General features: G+C 42.6%; 1 protein-coding gene across 3 annotated transcripts in view; it reads right to left on the bottom strand.

Annotated features, from left to right (window-relative positions):
- Positions 1 to 425: 425 nt before the first annotated feature.
- ADCY5 (adenylate cyclase 5) overlaps positions 426 to 15,289 on the bottom strand; it is a 220,247-nt gene continuing 205,383 nt past the window's right edge. For all 3 annotated transcript variants that reach the window (XM_054830179.1, XM_054830180.1, XM_054830181.1), the window contains 7 exons: positions 13,775 to 13,950; positions 9,825 to 9,851; positions 8,829 to 8,961; positions 6,413 to 6,676; positions 5,870 to 6,074; positions 4,922 to 5,046; positions 426 to 3,517 (listed from right to left, as the gene is read on the bottom strand). In XM_054830179.1, the coding sequence (XP_054686154.1) occupies positions 3,389 to 3,517; positions 4,922 to 5,046; positions 5,870 to 6,074; positions 6,413 to 6,676; positions 8,829 to 8,961; positions 9,825 to 9,851; positions 13,775 to 13,950 (1,059 nt within the window). In that variant the 3' untranslated portion in view covers positions 426 to 3,388. The remainder of the gene's footprint in view (positions 3,518 to 4,921; positions 5,047 to 5,869; positions 6,075 to 6,412; positions 6,677 to 8,828; positions 8,962 to 9,824; positions 9,852 to 13,774; positions 13,951 to 15,289) is intronic.

Below are 15,289 nucleotides of genomic sequence, written 5' to 3'. Positions count from 1 at the left end.
GAGAAAAAGATGCATTTAGGGGAAATAGTTCAGCCAGTCAGTGTGTGCAGCAATTTAAATGAGAGGAGGCTACCGGCTTCCTTCCCCTGGGGAATACCCTTCTCCAGATAGTTTCAAAAATGGCTTACATCAGATAATGTCCTAAATTGCTGTTTGTGTGATTATGGAGGAGAACATAGAAAGCACTAAGTAGTTCTTCACCATCTTTCTTAAAGATGATACTTTAAGTACTTTAGGGCTTTTGGTAATGCAGTTATCTTCTCAGTACACTTATAAAACCCCTCCTAACAAGTAACAGATTGTAAGTCATTTGGTTCTTAGTTGCCTGTATAACGTCTCCTCAACTAAAAAAGTCAGTTGAAAGCTGCAGCTTTTTGTTTTTCAGTTATACTTCAGGCTTCTGTTAATTGGTATAGTTATGTGTAGCGTTTATTTTACCTGTAAAGATTGAAGACGTGGCATTGGCAAGCATTGCTGTTTCCTTCCACGTGTCCTTGAGAGGACAAGTACTGAGGTACCTGGGGAATTCTTTGGCAAAGGTGATTTACTTTTTAAAATACACACTTTTTTTTTTAAATAGGACGCACACAAACACCCCCCGCCCCCAAGCTATTTGGTTATACCAATATATTTAACCACAGTGCCATGATGAGCCTTTGTCAGCTATCCTGAGACAAAGGTTTCAAGGCAAGTGGGTGCACAAGAGGTACCCAGGGGATGTTCACCATGGAACTGAGCCCTTGAGGCTCCGTAACTGGGTCCTGCGTAGCTCCGGTGTGGTCCAAATGGCCATCCATCAACGCTAGTCAAGAATTGTGTGTTTCTAGTTGCAGATTCAGTATCTCCTACACAACTTATGGCTGATCTCTTCACTAGCCAGATGCAGCTAAAACAAAACAGAGACACTTTACCAGTGAAACAGTGTTTAATATAGTTAAATTACTTAAATAGATTTCAATTTCCATGGGAAATCATAACTGTATCCATTTTTGCAAGATCCAGAGTAAAGAGTGTGTGAATACCCCTTGAAATGATCATGACACACTGTCAACAATCACAGCTAGAGATACTGGGGACTTGAAATTTCATTGACAACACAACTTCATAAGATGAATCAAAAGTTAAGACGACTGCAGACTTTCGTAAAGCAGAAAGCAAACCTAAAACAGTGTATGGCATGAAGGCAATGAAACTCAGTGAGGGGGTAAAAGGGATGGAAGTGGAGGGGGAGGGGAAGGCATAAGAGCGTGACGCAACGTAAGTATTTTGCAAACCAGGAAAGATGTAAAGGAGCAAAAGTATAGTACAAGGGCAGACTTGGCAGTTTTACAGAAGTCAATATACTATACTTTTCAGAGATGTTTCCTAGTGGAAGGGAGAAGGAAAGGGGCAATGCCATTTAAGCTTATGTTTAAATGGCTTAATGCTTGGGTTATGCTTAGCAATATGGCAAATTAATTAAGACAGGCCCATGGATTTTCACTTATTCTTGTTGTCGAGTAGGAAAAAAAAAAAATATATCACCACCACCACCATAGTGCAATCATTAAGCTGTTAGTACTACAATAATTCTGCCCTGAGAAGAGTGGAAAAGAGCTTTATTAAATGTCAAAAGATTGGAGTAATTTTTAGTGCTAGCCAAATTCAATATCAAAACTCTCCCCTCATAGAATATAAAAAATATAGCTTTGTTTTTAAATTATTTTCTTTTTTCTAATAAAATAGCAAGGGATTTTTCTTTAATAGTTAAAAAAGGTACATAAATGATAACAGTGAACTATTCATAAACCCCCCACTAGTGATAAAGATGTCCACCACAATATCAATGGCACTGTATTTTAAGGTTGACAACCTCATATACACACTTGCCATCATAACCTTTTTTTGACGATCACCTAATTCCTGAAAATTGAAAAATCTGTGACTCAGTTTAAATAAGTGCCTACTACAGAAAAGTCAACTCGATGCTGCAGTACATAGTTCCTTGTAATGTCAAATGGCAGTTACAGTATCAGACAACTCTCGTATCAGCAGGAATCTATTAAGACCATCTATGAAAAATGATTTTTTTTTAAAAGAAAAGTTCAAATGAGCTTTTTTTTCCTCTCTTCTTATAAGAGCTCCTGTTAAGTTAGTTAGAAGATTTGCTTAGAGCTCTTTTTGACATGTTTGACTGATACCATCTCAGTAGCTAAAACTCAAAGGTCCTGTTTCCATTTGTTAAGATGCCACCCTTGGCTTGAATGCTGCATGGAACAACTGTGTGACTACCATGTTTTGTTTTTTCCTCTTCTTTGGGGTTGTAGATTTTTCTGGATTTTCATTTTAAGATGCGTCTGATTCAGCCTGGAAACTCACCTGTTTGTTGTTGGTTGATTGTATAGTGATAATCTGAAAACTGCCAAGTCTGTGTTCAGAGTATTATGCACAAAAAAATTACACAAAAGTCTACAGGTTATATACACCTCCCACCACACCTTGGTGTGGACAGCCTGCCTTCTAATTTATATATAATTTACAAAATATAGAATTTGGTATATCTGTTAGATCTCCATGTTTTCAATATTACAAAATAAAAAGTACAAAAAAAAAAAACCCCACAACAAATTTCAGGGGAGTTCCCCCCACAAAGTGTCTCTTGTTTACATCTAGTCTTTCCCATGTAAACTGATCTATACCAAAGAAGAGCACAGAAGGCTTTTTAATAAATACAGTTGTAGAGCCATCTTTCTTCATCTTGATCTTCCCCTTCACCAGATGTGCCAGCCCCACTCAGAAGAGCAGTCATTTAGCCATGTTGAAGGAGGGAAAAGAGGGGGCTGGGGCTATAATGTCTTTTCGCACTAAAACATTACCGCTGCCCTTCTATAAAAGGCCTTTTTGTGTGCTGCAACAGTGGGTGTCAGTTTTGAAAGCCCATTCAAAACAGCTAATAAAAGCACAGTGGTACACTTCAAATAGCTGGCAGTATGGGATGGAAACATTATGGGAGTGCAAATCCATTCCAAATTAATGCTTTGTAGTGAATCATACATTCCTTCAACCAAGTAAATGTTGTGTTGCGTCAATAAATACTTAAATAGCTTCTTATATCATCCTGTGGTAGCAGCCTTTTTGAAAAATTCCAAATTCATGTCTTATCTGTGAACTTCGTAGTACACATCTTTGGTCGACTTAGCACTCAGCCAGGAACAACTCCAAGGTGGTTTCTTTCGATTGCTGTTCACGATGGGTGGCCAAAGAGTTTGCTGATACCAGCTCTAGAGTCACGGTGTGAAATTTCAACTGCGCTGCATTTTCAGCTTCGCTGCCAAAAAAAAGCGATTCTTCTCCGATTCACAATCTTGTGTAATGCAAATTCTGTCTTTGAGTGACGCTGCAATTGATGCTAACTAATTGGAGGCCCTTCATTTAGAAAGTAGGTGGTCATTTCTCCTTTGCCTTTGACCTTAATGACCCCTCGATATTCCAGCTGATAGTTGTTGGCTGCTAAAACCTGGTACATGTCTGTGGTTACCTGCAGAACAGACAAGAGTAAGGCAGATGCTTGTCATGCCTTCCACACAGCCTTTTCATTTGCTTTTGGAGTAATCCATGCGCAAAATTAAAGTGGGATCAACTATTTTGTTTCTAAAAGTCAGTCGACTTTTGCATATCAATCAATAACTAAAAGATTGGCACAAGTTGCAGAACAAAACATGACCAACTACAGAAAAGTCCCACACGGTACGCACCTGGGGGAACCCCACCTTTTTGAAGGAGGTCACAGGATAAAAAGAAACAAATGAGTCACATTTTAAAAAACACACCTGGCGCTTCAGTCTACTCAGATGCATTCATTATATCACTGGAGTGGTAGCAGGAAAATTACACAGTGGATGTACAATATAGGAGGAGTCATTCAGAGGTTTCTTTTTATGAAGGCAAAGGTAGTGGGCAATGAGAAAAACCAAACGAATGGAATAATCTAGCCAGCATCCAAATTCTCTCTGCAGATGCCATTCAAAAATAATCACTTGTATTGTAGAATAACAGAAGTTTAAAGACCAGATTTCCTGAGACATTTATTTATTTATTACAATATATTTTTCTCACCCTTTTTGAGATGGCTTTAAATATTTCCATTTCTGGCTTCCTATTGCTGTAACATTTGCTTAACTAAAATGAAAATTGTTCATGGACCATCTCGTCAAAAAGCTTAAAAGGTGTTGGACAAATATTGATCCAGTTAACTGACAGCTTAATTGGAAAGAAACAGCATGGCTTCCCTTCTTGGGTTTAACATCAGTTACTCAAGTATTTTTATATCCCTTAAGTACTTTCCCAAGGAATGACAATCTGTTACTGTGGACATTGGCTCAACGAAAGCAGGACAGTGGAAGTGAATCACTGGAAAGGTCACTGTCCGAAGGCCAAGGAGATGTTTGATTACAAGACAGTTTCCATTAACCCCTTGAACTGTCCTCTTTCTCTAGTTATATATCCCCATCCTGCTGATGCCTGGATCCTTGCTAGTCTCATAACACATATGCCATTGTGAACAGAGAAGTGAATTATAGAAATACATATTTGAATCAGGCCCTTGGAAAATAACAGAGCTGAACAGCAAAGCTGGCAGCACAAGTGAGTAAGCATCACAGCAGGACTGTGCTCATAGTGCCAGTGACAGAAACTCATCTCAACACTTCTGCCCAGAACTACACTGCAAGTTTTTGACCAAAGGTTGCAAAGTTGGTCAAGATTAAAAGGCAAAACTTGATGGTACCGCTAGTATTCCCCAGTTGGCTTTTCTTTTAGTACTGTGTAAATAAATGTATGGCATAAAGGAATAAAATGAAACCAAAATTCCAATTCTAATTAAGTTTCAAAACCCCGTAAGTGACACTGGGCTGGCAGTGTAGTTTTCCAGTGAATTCCTTACCTGAATCCTGTCAGGCACACCTGTACTGTCCATTCGGCTGGCTACGTTCACCGTGTTGCCCCATATGTCATACTGGGGTTTGCGTGCTCCTATCACCCCAGCTACGACAGGACCAATATTGAGGCCTGGAAGGAGAGGAGAAAACCCACAACACTCAGAGCCATCATGTGTGAACCACATGAAGCTTGAGGCAAGTTATTTTTCAGACCGTAAAATACATCCTGAGGTTCACTGGTTCTAGCTGTGTGTTACCCTGACATGTAAAGCTATGGCGAAACTATGGGGAAAGAAAATATTAAAGAAAAGTTGGCTTCTTTGATCATTATGCCTGTCTGACTGGCAGCACGGGCTGGATCTCCTCAATCCAGAATGGCTTTCCAGTACCAGATACAGGATAAGGTTTATTTGCCATCTGGCTGCCAAGCAAACTGCTCAAACTGCTGGAAGTCAGCACGCAGCTGCTGCAATGCTGAGTGCTGGTGAGGCAGCAGCCCAGCGGCCTTCCAGAACAAACACCACACTTGACATCCTCACATTTCTTCTCCTTCTTTTCTTCTTCTTCTCTTTTTCTGTCTTTGATTTCCTGACTTGAAAGACAATTTAACGCCTGAGAATAGTAGAGCCAGAGACCACAGGGAGCGTGGGCAGGCAGCATATCACAGGCAAAATGAGCCCAAGCTCAACCACCATGTGAGACCATGCTCTGGCAAGAGCTGCTCTGCGCCAAGGTTGGTTGCCCAACTGCTCTGACTTCTCCAGGGAGCTTCAGTAATAATGCTGCTACCCTATCGAAACAGCTCTGATGTTTCAGTGAGCCCAAAGTGGTCACCAGTCACAATTAACATCACTGTGCAGCCAAGGTAACATCTATAGGTTTTACCCTCCATAAAATCCCCAGCTCAGAATGACCACTACCTATACTTAATCCTGTAAACATCGTGACATTACCTATCTTCATCTGGAAGTTGTTGAATGAATGTTCATTAATGTATTTCATTTGGTCCATTAACCTCATAGCAAAATCAGCCAGAGCTTTGATATGTGTCTTCCCTTCCTTGTCATAAGTGGAATCGTTGAGTCCTGATGCAGCCATATATGTACTGCCGATGGTCTTGATCTTCTCCAGCTGCCGAAATTGGTCTTCACTTATTATCTGTTTCACAAGAGCAAAAGAAGTAAATAAACCTTGACAAGCACATACGTGCTAGTAATGTCCTTGCCACATGTCCTCCCTTGGTACTACAAAATACTGCACAGAGCCACCACTACTCAATGTATAGGAAGAAAGGGGATTAGATATTTGGAGGAGCAACAAGGGAATAGAACGGATTTTAGTGTGGAAAAAAAAAAAGAAAAAAAGACTTCTAGAGCGAGGAGAAATGAACCATGGCACAAGGATTCAATAAGCCACCTTCCTTCAGGAGCTCAGCAAAGCCCAACTAAACTCATTGATTCGGTTCACTCTGCCCACCCAGATTTTCTGCGACTTACTTCATCAAAATCAGCAATGATCTCGTTGAGCAGTCTCAGACACTCCACCCCTTCGTTGTTGGCCTCCAGCTCCACGTAAAACTCGGAGAAGTTGCTTATGGAGGCGAACATGACAGCCACACACTCACAAGACTGGTAGTACAGTTCATCATTTCGCCGCTCCTGAGCCAAGAAATGGGCTGCCACATCCTTCGGCAAAATGTTGTGGAGGAGGCGTCTGTTATAGGCCTGCAGCTCCTCCATTTCTTCTTTCTCTTCAGTGGCCTAGTTTAGGAGGGAGAGACAGTGATGTGCTTACTCTTTTGGTAACTGCTCTCGGGAGGGGGAAAAAAGCTGAAAATGAATGTGCAGGGAGAACAGAAACAGAAGAAAGGGGGAAACTGCAAAGGAGGGCAGAACCAGAGAGATGCAGAAACTTGTGTTTTGCAGTGGAAGATGGTCCATCTTTTTTGTGTGCACACCTGCATGTAAAAGCAGGCGCAGAATAACAACAAAATCCAATGTTGTTATATTTCTGGGCCCTGGATTGGGTAACCTGTACAAGGTTTATTCCTTTTTGGGAACGCCACCGCCATGCTACCATCCACGAAAACACACATTTGGCTTTCCCAGTCAAGCACAACAGATTTCAGGAGGACAAAGACAGCTCATCATTGCTAAATTCTAACTGCATGAGTCACATTGAATTATAATCCTCTCCCTGCACCCCCCAAATGCTCAGCTAAATAAAAGGACCCTCCTTTTCCACAAAGTTTGCTGAGGTGCAATGATGGTCGTGAAGTACAGTTACCATGGAGCCCATGAAACAGGCCAGTCCGACACTCTGGAGAGGACTTTTCACGAGCCTGTAAAGCCCATGTCTCCTGCAGTCATGGGGTATGGCCAGGCAAAGGGAAACATGAGGAGGATAGGTTGTCTTGTTTCAGCACTAATGGGTGTGGGTTTGGGTTTAATATTCAGATGGACCCAGAGCTTCAGGAAGGATGTACCTAGGCTGTACCTAGGCCTAGGTGACTAAAATAAAACAAGCATTTAGAGTTCACAGGGTCAGGCAAGGACTGGGGAAGGCGCAGCTGAGACAGGTCGCATGGAGCAGTTCGGCTTACAGGAGCCCCGAAAAGCTGTCCTGTGGACAGCACCCTCCACTTCACCCACCAGGCAAAACGTGCAGCCTTTTGAAATGGGTCCTCTTCAAGTCTTTTTTTCCAATTACTTTTGTCATTGCTGGAGAGCTGGAGCCAAAAAAAGGAGAGACTTTCTTGGCACGTTTGGGCCTTGGCGTGGACGAAGACAGCTCAGCTATACTCTCCAGCCCTCACTTTGTGAGGGGAGAAGGGATGACCTCCCCACATCCCTTAGGTACATGTTGGGAAAGGCACAAGCAATACTTGCAAAAACTTGCTTGTGGATGCTGGTTTCTAAAACATGACATTTGAAACTGGAAATGAAGTTAAACAAGGAAGGACCCTTTAGAAGGTGATATGTCTGGACAGAACAAGGAAAACACTTGGCTCTGCCTGGGGAAACAAATGCTTTGGCCAGCTGATCTGGGACAGGCAAGTCAGCTCATCCCTTCCATTGTTTTACCATTTATAAGTGAGGATAACAATGTTTATCTGCTTCCCAAGGAACTTTAATTAATTGGTGCTTCCTCAGTGCCTCCTACTCAAACCACTGAGACCTATTATTAGAATGCTGTCCTACCATCCAGAAGGTGAAAAATCTATATAAAACCTGCAGTCCTGCGGTCACCCAACTATGAGTCCTGGGCAGAGTTGAGACCTATCCTGCTTGAGAATCACATATGATGTCCCAACATCACTTGTGGGCACAATAGTGAGAACATTAACACTGAACCCAGGGACAGGAGCACAGCGCGGTGTTATCTGTAGCATGTTGGTTATCCAGTGCTGCTGCCTAGGGGCTAATGAAGGCTATCAAGCCAGTTCCCAGTGCTTCACAAGAAAGTGAATGAAAATGCAAATGTGAATCTTTCACACCCCTGAATACAGCAAACAAAAGCTCACTGAACTCTGGGAAACAAGTCAGCAGTGAATATGAGAATCTTATATTTACAAATCATGTTATATTACAGGTTCCTGCAACAGTGACAGGCTCAGTTGCCCAAATTCATTAACCTTGATCTTCAGCTCTATAACCCTTTACTGTGGGGACCATTCAAAGTGCATTTACAAGGAAACAAGGGGTCAAAGTAAATAACCAGGATGACAAGCACTGGGTATGCAAAGTACCAAAGAAGAGCAGAGCATTACTAATATGCCCAGTTATATGCCAGGTCCAGATCAAATTCAAAGGCACTTTGTAACACTCCTCAACTCAACAGTGGCTAGCTCAGTAGTTTTACGTTAATGCCAAGGACTATGTGTATTCCTCCAACCCAGAAACACCCGCTAACCTGGAGTTTCCAGAGGAAATCAAGCCTTGCGGTGGATTCCACTTGTTGGGCATGCAAGTACAGTGCCAGGACGAAGACTGTAATGATGACAGGGGTCACAATCTTCAGCGCGACTCGTGTCATCACTGGAGAGCTGCAGCCAATGAAAGAGCAGAATTTCCCAGTTAGCCTCAGCCCGGAGGAACACAGCTTAGCCACGCTCTGCGGTTCCCACTTTAAGGCTAAGCAACCTCTGAAGAAAAGGCTTTTTTTCTGTCCCCTCAAAGCATGTGTTGATAAAGGGACAAACAATACCTGCAAAAAGCTGAGGATTTGGGCTCATAGATGCTGGTTTCTAAAACAGGACTTTGAAATTAGAAATTTAATCCAACTTCTTAAAAAGGGCTAACATCAATATAAAAGCCATTTTTTTAGAGAACAACCATACATACTCAGCCACCACTATGCTAGGCAAAACTGAAACGCTGACAGCTCTGCAGACTGTGTTCACTCTGTCTCCCAGCTGCCTTCCCCAGCCTCCTAAGTCTGCAACTGTTCTATACTTACTGCTTCTCTAATTAGTCACTTCTTAGCGGCCTTTGTTTTGTAAGTATTCTATAAGCTGAAAAGAGCACTAAGACACATTCCCATCCCTTCTGACAAGCAAGCAAATAAAACCTGTTAAATCTGAATTACAGAGTTATACAGTATGAAAATATTCTTTTGCTAAAACCTTTGACTTGTAATTACAAGTAAGCTCTATTAGATGCTCTATAAAGCAAGCTGACATAAGTCCTACAAGAAAGAGGATGCTCTGAGAGTAGCTATACATACAAAAGGGCAATACTCAGTCCACTTAGGGCATTTGCACCATGTTGCAGCAGCTCACAGCAATGCACAAGCAAATACCAGACACTGCTGGTGAGTCAACGTGCTGATAGTGCACCTTGTGAACAGAAAATCCCGACCAACAGAAAAAAAAAAAAAATTAAAATATTTCATGCCAAAGTGACTCACCATGGTAACGATGCATTTGTAGACACACTGAAAAAAAAGAAAACACCACAAACACAAGGTTAGTAGAGTGTTTGGCTCCCTCCAGCACTCATCCTTCTGTACATCGTTCAACAGCACCTCTGCAATGTGGCACCTCTAACACTGTGTGGGGCTATAGCCCTTTTAAAGCAGAAAACTACAAAAAGATGGGGCGGGGGGGCGGGTAGGGAAAAAAGGTCCTGTGAGCTACACTCAGAAATCCAGAGTGATGGTGCAACACAGTTAATGTGGTTAAAATATCTAAGAAGCATTAAGAGTTAGAGAATCATTTTGGATTTTAATGTCAGTGTGGGATGCTTAGCAAATGCTTGTGCATCCGTTACTACTTCATTAGGTCAGGCTGGAAAATTTAATCTAAAGAAGGAAGCTTTGGGTTCATATCTTGTGAGGGATAGCTCCTCTCTTCCCCATTTATTGTAGCATGGAGATGTGTTTCATTCCTTTAACTCTAGCACTACTCCTTCCAGTGTTGTGCCTAGCTATGGGTACCGCACACGAGTGCACTGAAGAAAACCCTCACGCGGATTGCTGTTACTATCCACAACACTGCAAAGTACTCATACAAAGCAGAGCTGCTGGGAAGATGGAGGATGTGCTTTTCCTACAGTGAAAGGGTGGAAAGGAGCTTTCTGGTAGGTAGTAGCTGTCTGAGTTCTGGACTGATTGATTGCTTAATACTGCTGGGTTTCTTCTCAAGTGTGGGTGGAGTATTAGGTGGCTGCGAGCCACGTACATGGATCTTTTAAAACACTATTTAAATGGAAAGAAAGAGATCAGTGTAATGTCATTGATGCAATTACAGCTTTGCAGGCTACCAACATCATACATCTTTAGCCTGAGAATCTCAGCTGTCTTCAGAGCTTCAGGCCACAGTTTTCTGGGGCTGGGGGGAACCTCTCACTACAGAATCAGATACAAATCATTAAAATCTAAATAGCCGAGGGAGCCTAACTGGGCATAAAATTAAAAAATAAAAGCATAGTGACTCTCTAACCTTATTTGTTCCAAGACATTTTCTGCAGCTCTGAGCATGGAATTTCTTCTGACACGGATTTTGCAACCCACTGTTGTCTTGCACACAATCTATGGCATGGCCTCTTGGCCAGCTCCAGCACTGAACATGTGTGCTTGCATGTGGACCCAGTTTGGGAACCCCGGGGACAGTGACTCCCACACTAAAGGTGGGACTTGGAGACACTTCCCACATGCAGCATTATTCCCTACTCCCCTAAATTTCTGCCTGGCCAAGGATGACTGACTGCCCCCCATTATCACTCTGTCTTATGATGGGAGCATGGTGGATCTGATCCTCTGTACTGGGGCTGCAGCTCACCGTGGGTGTTACGCTTGCTCTAAAATCTTCAGAAGATACTATGAAAAGCAGCAAACCCGGTATTTACAATAACACTTTGGATAAGTGAAAATGCCCAATGCAAGCAATAATGGCGTTACACTGGTAGGTCGCTCCCCCACAGGACAGACAATTCCAATAGTAGATGGCTCTTTCATTACTGGAGGGTAAGACAGAGAGAAGCTGGCTAAATACACTCCTGCTCAAGTTAAATGCACGGTTTTTTAGCAGGAAAGGCAGCTGATTTTGGGGACAGGTCCCACAGGACAGGAGCATCTCCCTTCTCACAGCCACGATGCCAAGGACAGGCAGCCCTCTAAATCACAAACCACAACTCCAACAGAAATGATGGGCTTGATGAACAAATCACTGGGTAAAGGTTTTTGGGCTCCACTATGCAGGAACTTAACTTAGAAGATGATATTAGTCCATCACATCTTTAAAACCAATGCATTAGTTTTATCTTCCGCGTAGGGAATAGATAAAATGACAGTAGTTCTGTGCATCCAGTTATACTTCATGTGTCACCACACTGGTGTGTCGCTGCAGCCAAGTCTAGCAACTCCCAACGTGCTATAATCAGCCTTTCCATTGCTTGCATGCTGGGTTGGTTTGTACACAGAAGTGTGAAGTGACATCTGCATCACTTGTAATTAGTTAGAGTACCATAATGGCTGCAGAGCAGACAGTAATTATGTAGCTACAATGGGCAGCCAGTTAAAGTAGTATGAGGTCATGTTGGTTTTTTTTTTTTTAAATATCAGCTGGACAGTAAGGTACATCTCTGAACTGTGGGCTACATGCTGAGATCTTATTTCCCACAACACACTAACGGACTGCCAGACATTTGGACAATAAATAGCTATCCATGGAGCTCTCTGGACAAACCAAGTATCATTTAGTGAGAGATAATATAGCATCGCAGAAAGCTATTTCTGGGAAAACATGCTAACCTTCTCCACTTTATTACTGACATTTTGATTGTGAAGTGACGTAAATTATACTTGTAAGTGCTGTAATTTTGCTTAGTGCTTGACTTACAAGAATGAAATGATATTTGGGATATAAAATGCTTTTATTTCTCTAATTGTGTTAGAAAATGCTAAACAGCTTCCACTGTTAGAATACATAACATCTGCAAAAAAAGGAAGGAAAACTCATTCTCCCCATACCTCCACAGAAAGCTCCATGGGGCTTCCTACATAATTTCATTCACCTGAGCTAACAAAATATTTGAAGTGCTTACTGCCAGTGGCAGTAAAAGCCATACCTCCATTAATTATTACTGGGCACACAGGAATGCTGAAATCATGGAATATTTACGTGAAGGACAGAAGTAACTAGGTGTATCCAGCTTGAAGGAGTTAATGACCATCAAGAAACTTGAGCAACTACACGAGCTATTTTATAACATACAAAATAGCTCTGGGAAGGACTATGGGAATCTTCTCAACCACCCTCCTGTCCAAGACAGGAGCAACCACAGCTATCATCCTTGACAAACGTTTCACCTAAATTGGTGCTTTCTAGATCTCTGATTGCTCTTTGCTGCTCCAGACTCTCCATTATCGTGAACTGCCTTCTTGCCCCAAACTGGGAAAGATTTTCCAGGTTAGGCCTTCCCACTCCTGAGTGGAACAATGGTCTACTTCTCATGTCTTACAGGCGACTCTCCTTATTATACATCCTCGCATCATGTTCACCTTTAGACAACACCATGATTTTACTGACTCACATTCAAGTACCAGGGGAAATCATCATAACAAGTAATTAACACAACAATTCAACTCCCAGTGAGAAATGAAACCTGTGGAGGAGGGCAGGTTTGTGGATGTGCCAAATTTCCCTCCTTGGCGTGACCTTCAGGAGAGGGGTAACCATGTCAGTGGAAGGAGGTTGCCACTGTGATTAATGGGTGACCTGGTGATGACAAACTACTTTTTGTAAGTAAAAGGGCAACTACTCCCACTTAGCCCAGGCCCTTCTGCTGGGAATTGTGCTGAGACCAGCTGTGATACTGGCTTTTCAAATATGAACGTGCCCAACAGCAACTGCCAGGAGATCACCAGTCAAACATCAAACACCACCATTCCACCAGCCCAGCCTGGGTTTGATATACCAGATATCCGAACATCTTGGTGGTTCATTAGCACATCCCTGAGCCAGCTCAAGTTTGTTGGAGGTTTTTGTTTTTCTTTTTTTGAGAAAAGACATTTCTATATTGGGAGTGTAATACCAGAAGTGAGAATGACTAACTACAGCTCCCCATTTCTGGAAGAAATAGAGATCCACTCTGATTCCAGTTACATTTTGTTATTAATAGATAGTTCATTAGTTAAGTTCCACATTGAAAAGATCTTATAGGGAACTGTGGTTTCCAGCTCTTCAGAGGTGGAGAGCAGCATTGACAAAGCCTTTAGTTTACAGCCATGCCTGCTCTGGTACCATGCACTTCCCGTGCTTGCACCACAGCCTCGGCACTCCCGTCCACCTAATGCCACACTGAAATCATTGAGTGAAAAGAAATTAGGTGAAGATTTCAGAAGTGAAAGGCACTTACTAGGTGTTAGCTGTAACCAGGAGATCTGCATTGTCAAAAAGGTTGACCCCTGGCACTTCCACAATGAGAACATATATAAATTCAATGATTAACATAAGGATCAGTTTTCCAATACAGCTGATCTGAAGGAACACAGAGCAGGCCAGGAGACTCAATAAGACACTGTAGGTAAAGTACTGTATAAAGACAAAAAGGGAAAAAAAACAGAAGAGAGATGAATGTCAGGTGGATAAATCAAAACTGAAAACAAAGGAAACTAAACAGAAGGATAGAAAGGGATTGGGAGTTATGCAGTTGGGCTGACCAAACATGTAAACCTGGAGCTGCCTGTGGGATTCTCCCACGTTACAGGAAATTTAAGTATTAAAACCAAATGGATGGAGATGAAAACTCTTGCATTCTTCATCAGGCATTATGTGCTTTACACTCAGGAGGCACAGGGCTCGCAGCTGTACGCCCAAGGTTGTGATGTAGGTTTGCCCTGGACACGGTTACTGAATTAGCAGAAAGCTTCGTCCAGTTATGCTGGAATACTTCATGGTTTAAGGTCAAATTCTGGACTCAAATTCACCTATCTGCAAAATACACAGGACCAAGGGTATTAGCAATTTACACCACCAGGACAGAGACCCACTTGAGGCCAATTGGAAAGTATTGCCCCTGCTGATGTGACACACTGAACCCATCGGTAAGATACAGGCCGGACAAAGTTCTACCAGTGCCCAACACCATGGTCTGCAGTTGCAGAAGTGTGTGCATGTCTGGTAGTGGAGCCCTCGGCCACACCTGGGTGGTTGGGCAGCAATTTGTGCCTGTCTGAGAGCTGAATGTATAGCATGCCGGTGCTTTCAAATGCAATTGCAGACTGCAGGTGCCATTTATGGCTCCTGGGAAAACTAGCATGGATGTAAACCAAAGAGATGCATATTATCCAGCTCAGCACCTTCCTGTTATCAAATCTGTGAAGATTTAAGCTTCCACTCTGTCCGGACAGGCCTATTTCTGGCAAAAAAACTGTATCAGATGCCTGAGGCAATCCATCCATTCAGTTAAAAGCAAGCCCTAGCTGAAGGAGAAATACGCTTATGTCCTGAGCTCATTTATTAATAGTCCATCGCTGATATATTAAATTAGAGAAAACTCGTACAGCTTGTAACTCAACTCTTCGGTTTCTAGAAAATGGGTGGATGTTCCCTGTGGCTGAGGGGCAGGATCCCACCATCTCCTGATGGGAGCAACAGTCAACGTCTGTACCAGATCCAACATCGGCCCTGCGGAGCACAGGGGAGGGACTCCTCACTTAGCCCACTGACCAGCAGGACCCGGCTCAAGGCTGCCATAGCATCCTCAGCATGCAATATGGTTGTTCCTCAACGCTTAAAATCCCTCTCTGTCCTGAACCAGCACTTCTGACAACCTCATGATGGGCACAAACTCTTTCTAGTTCTCTGTTGTGCCAGATTTTGCTCCTGGGTCTTTCTGCGGACATAGTAAGAGCCTTTGCAGGGTTGAAAG

This window comes from Grus americana, chromosome 6 (assembly GCF_028858705.1).
Source record: "Grus americana isolate bGruAme1 chromosome 6, bGruAme1.mat, whole genome shotgun sequence".
NCBI lineage: Eukaryota > Metazoa > Chordata > Aves > Gruiformes > Gruidae > Grus > Grus americana.
Note: the sequence above shows the minus strand (reverse complement) of the source record. Positions and strands in the feature narration are given on the sequence as shown.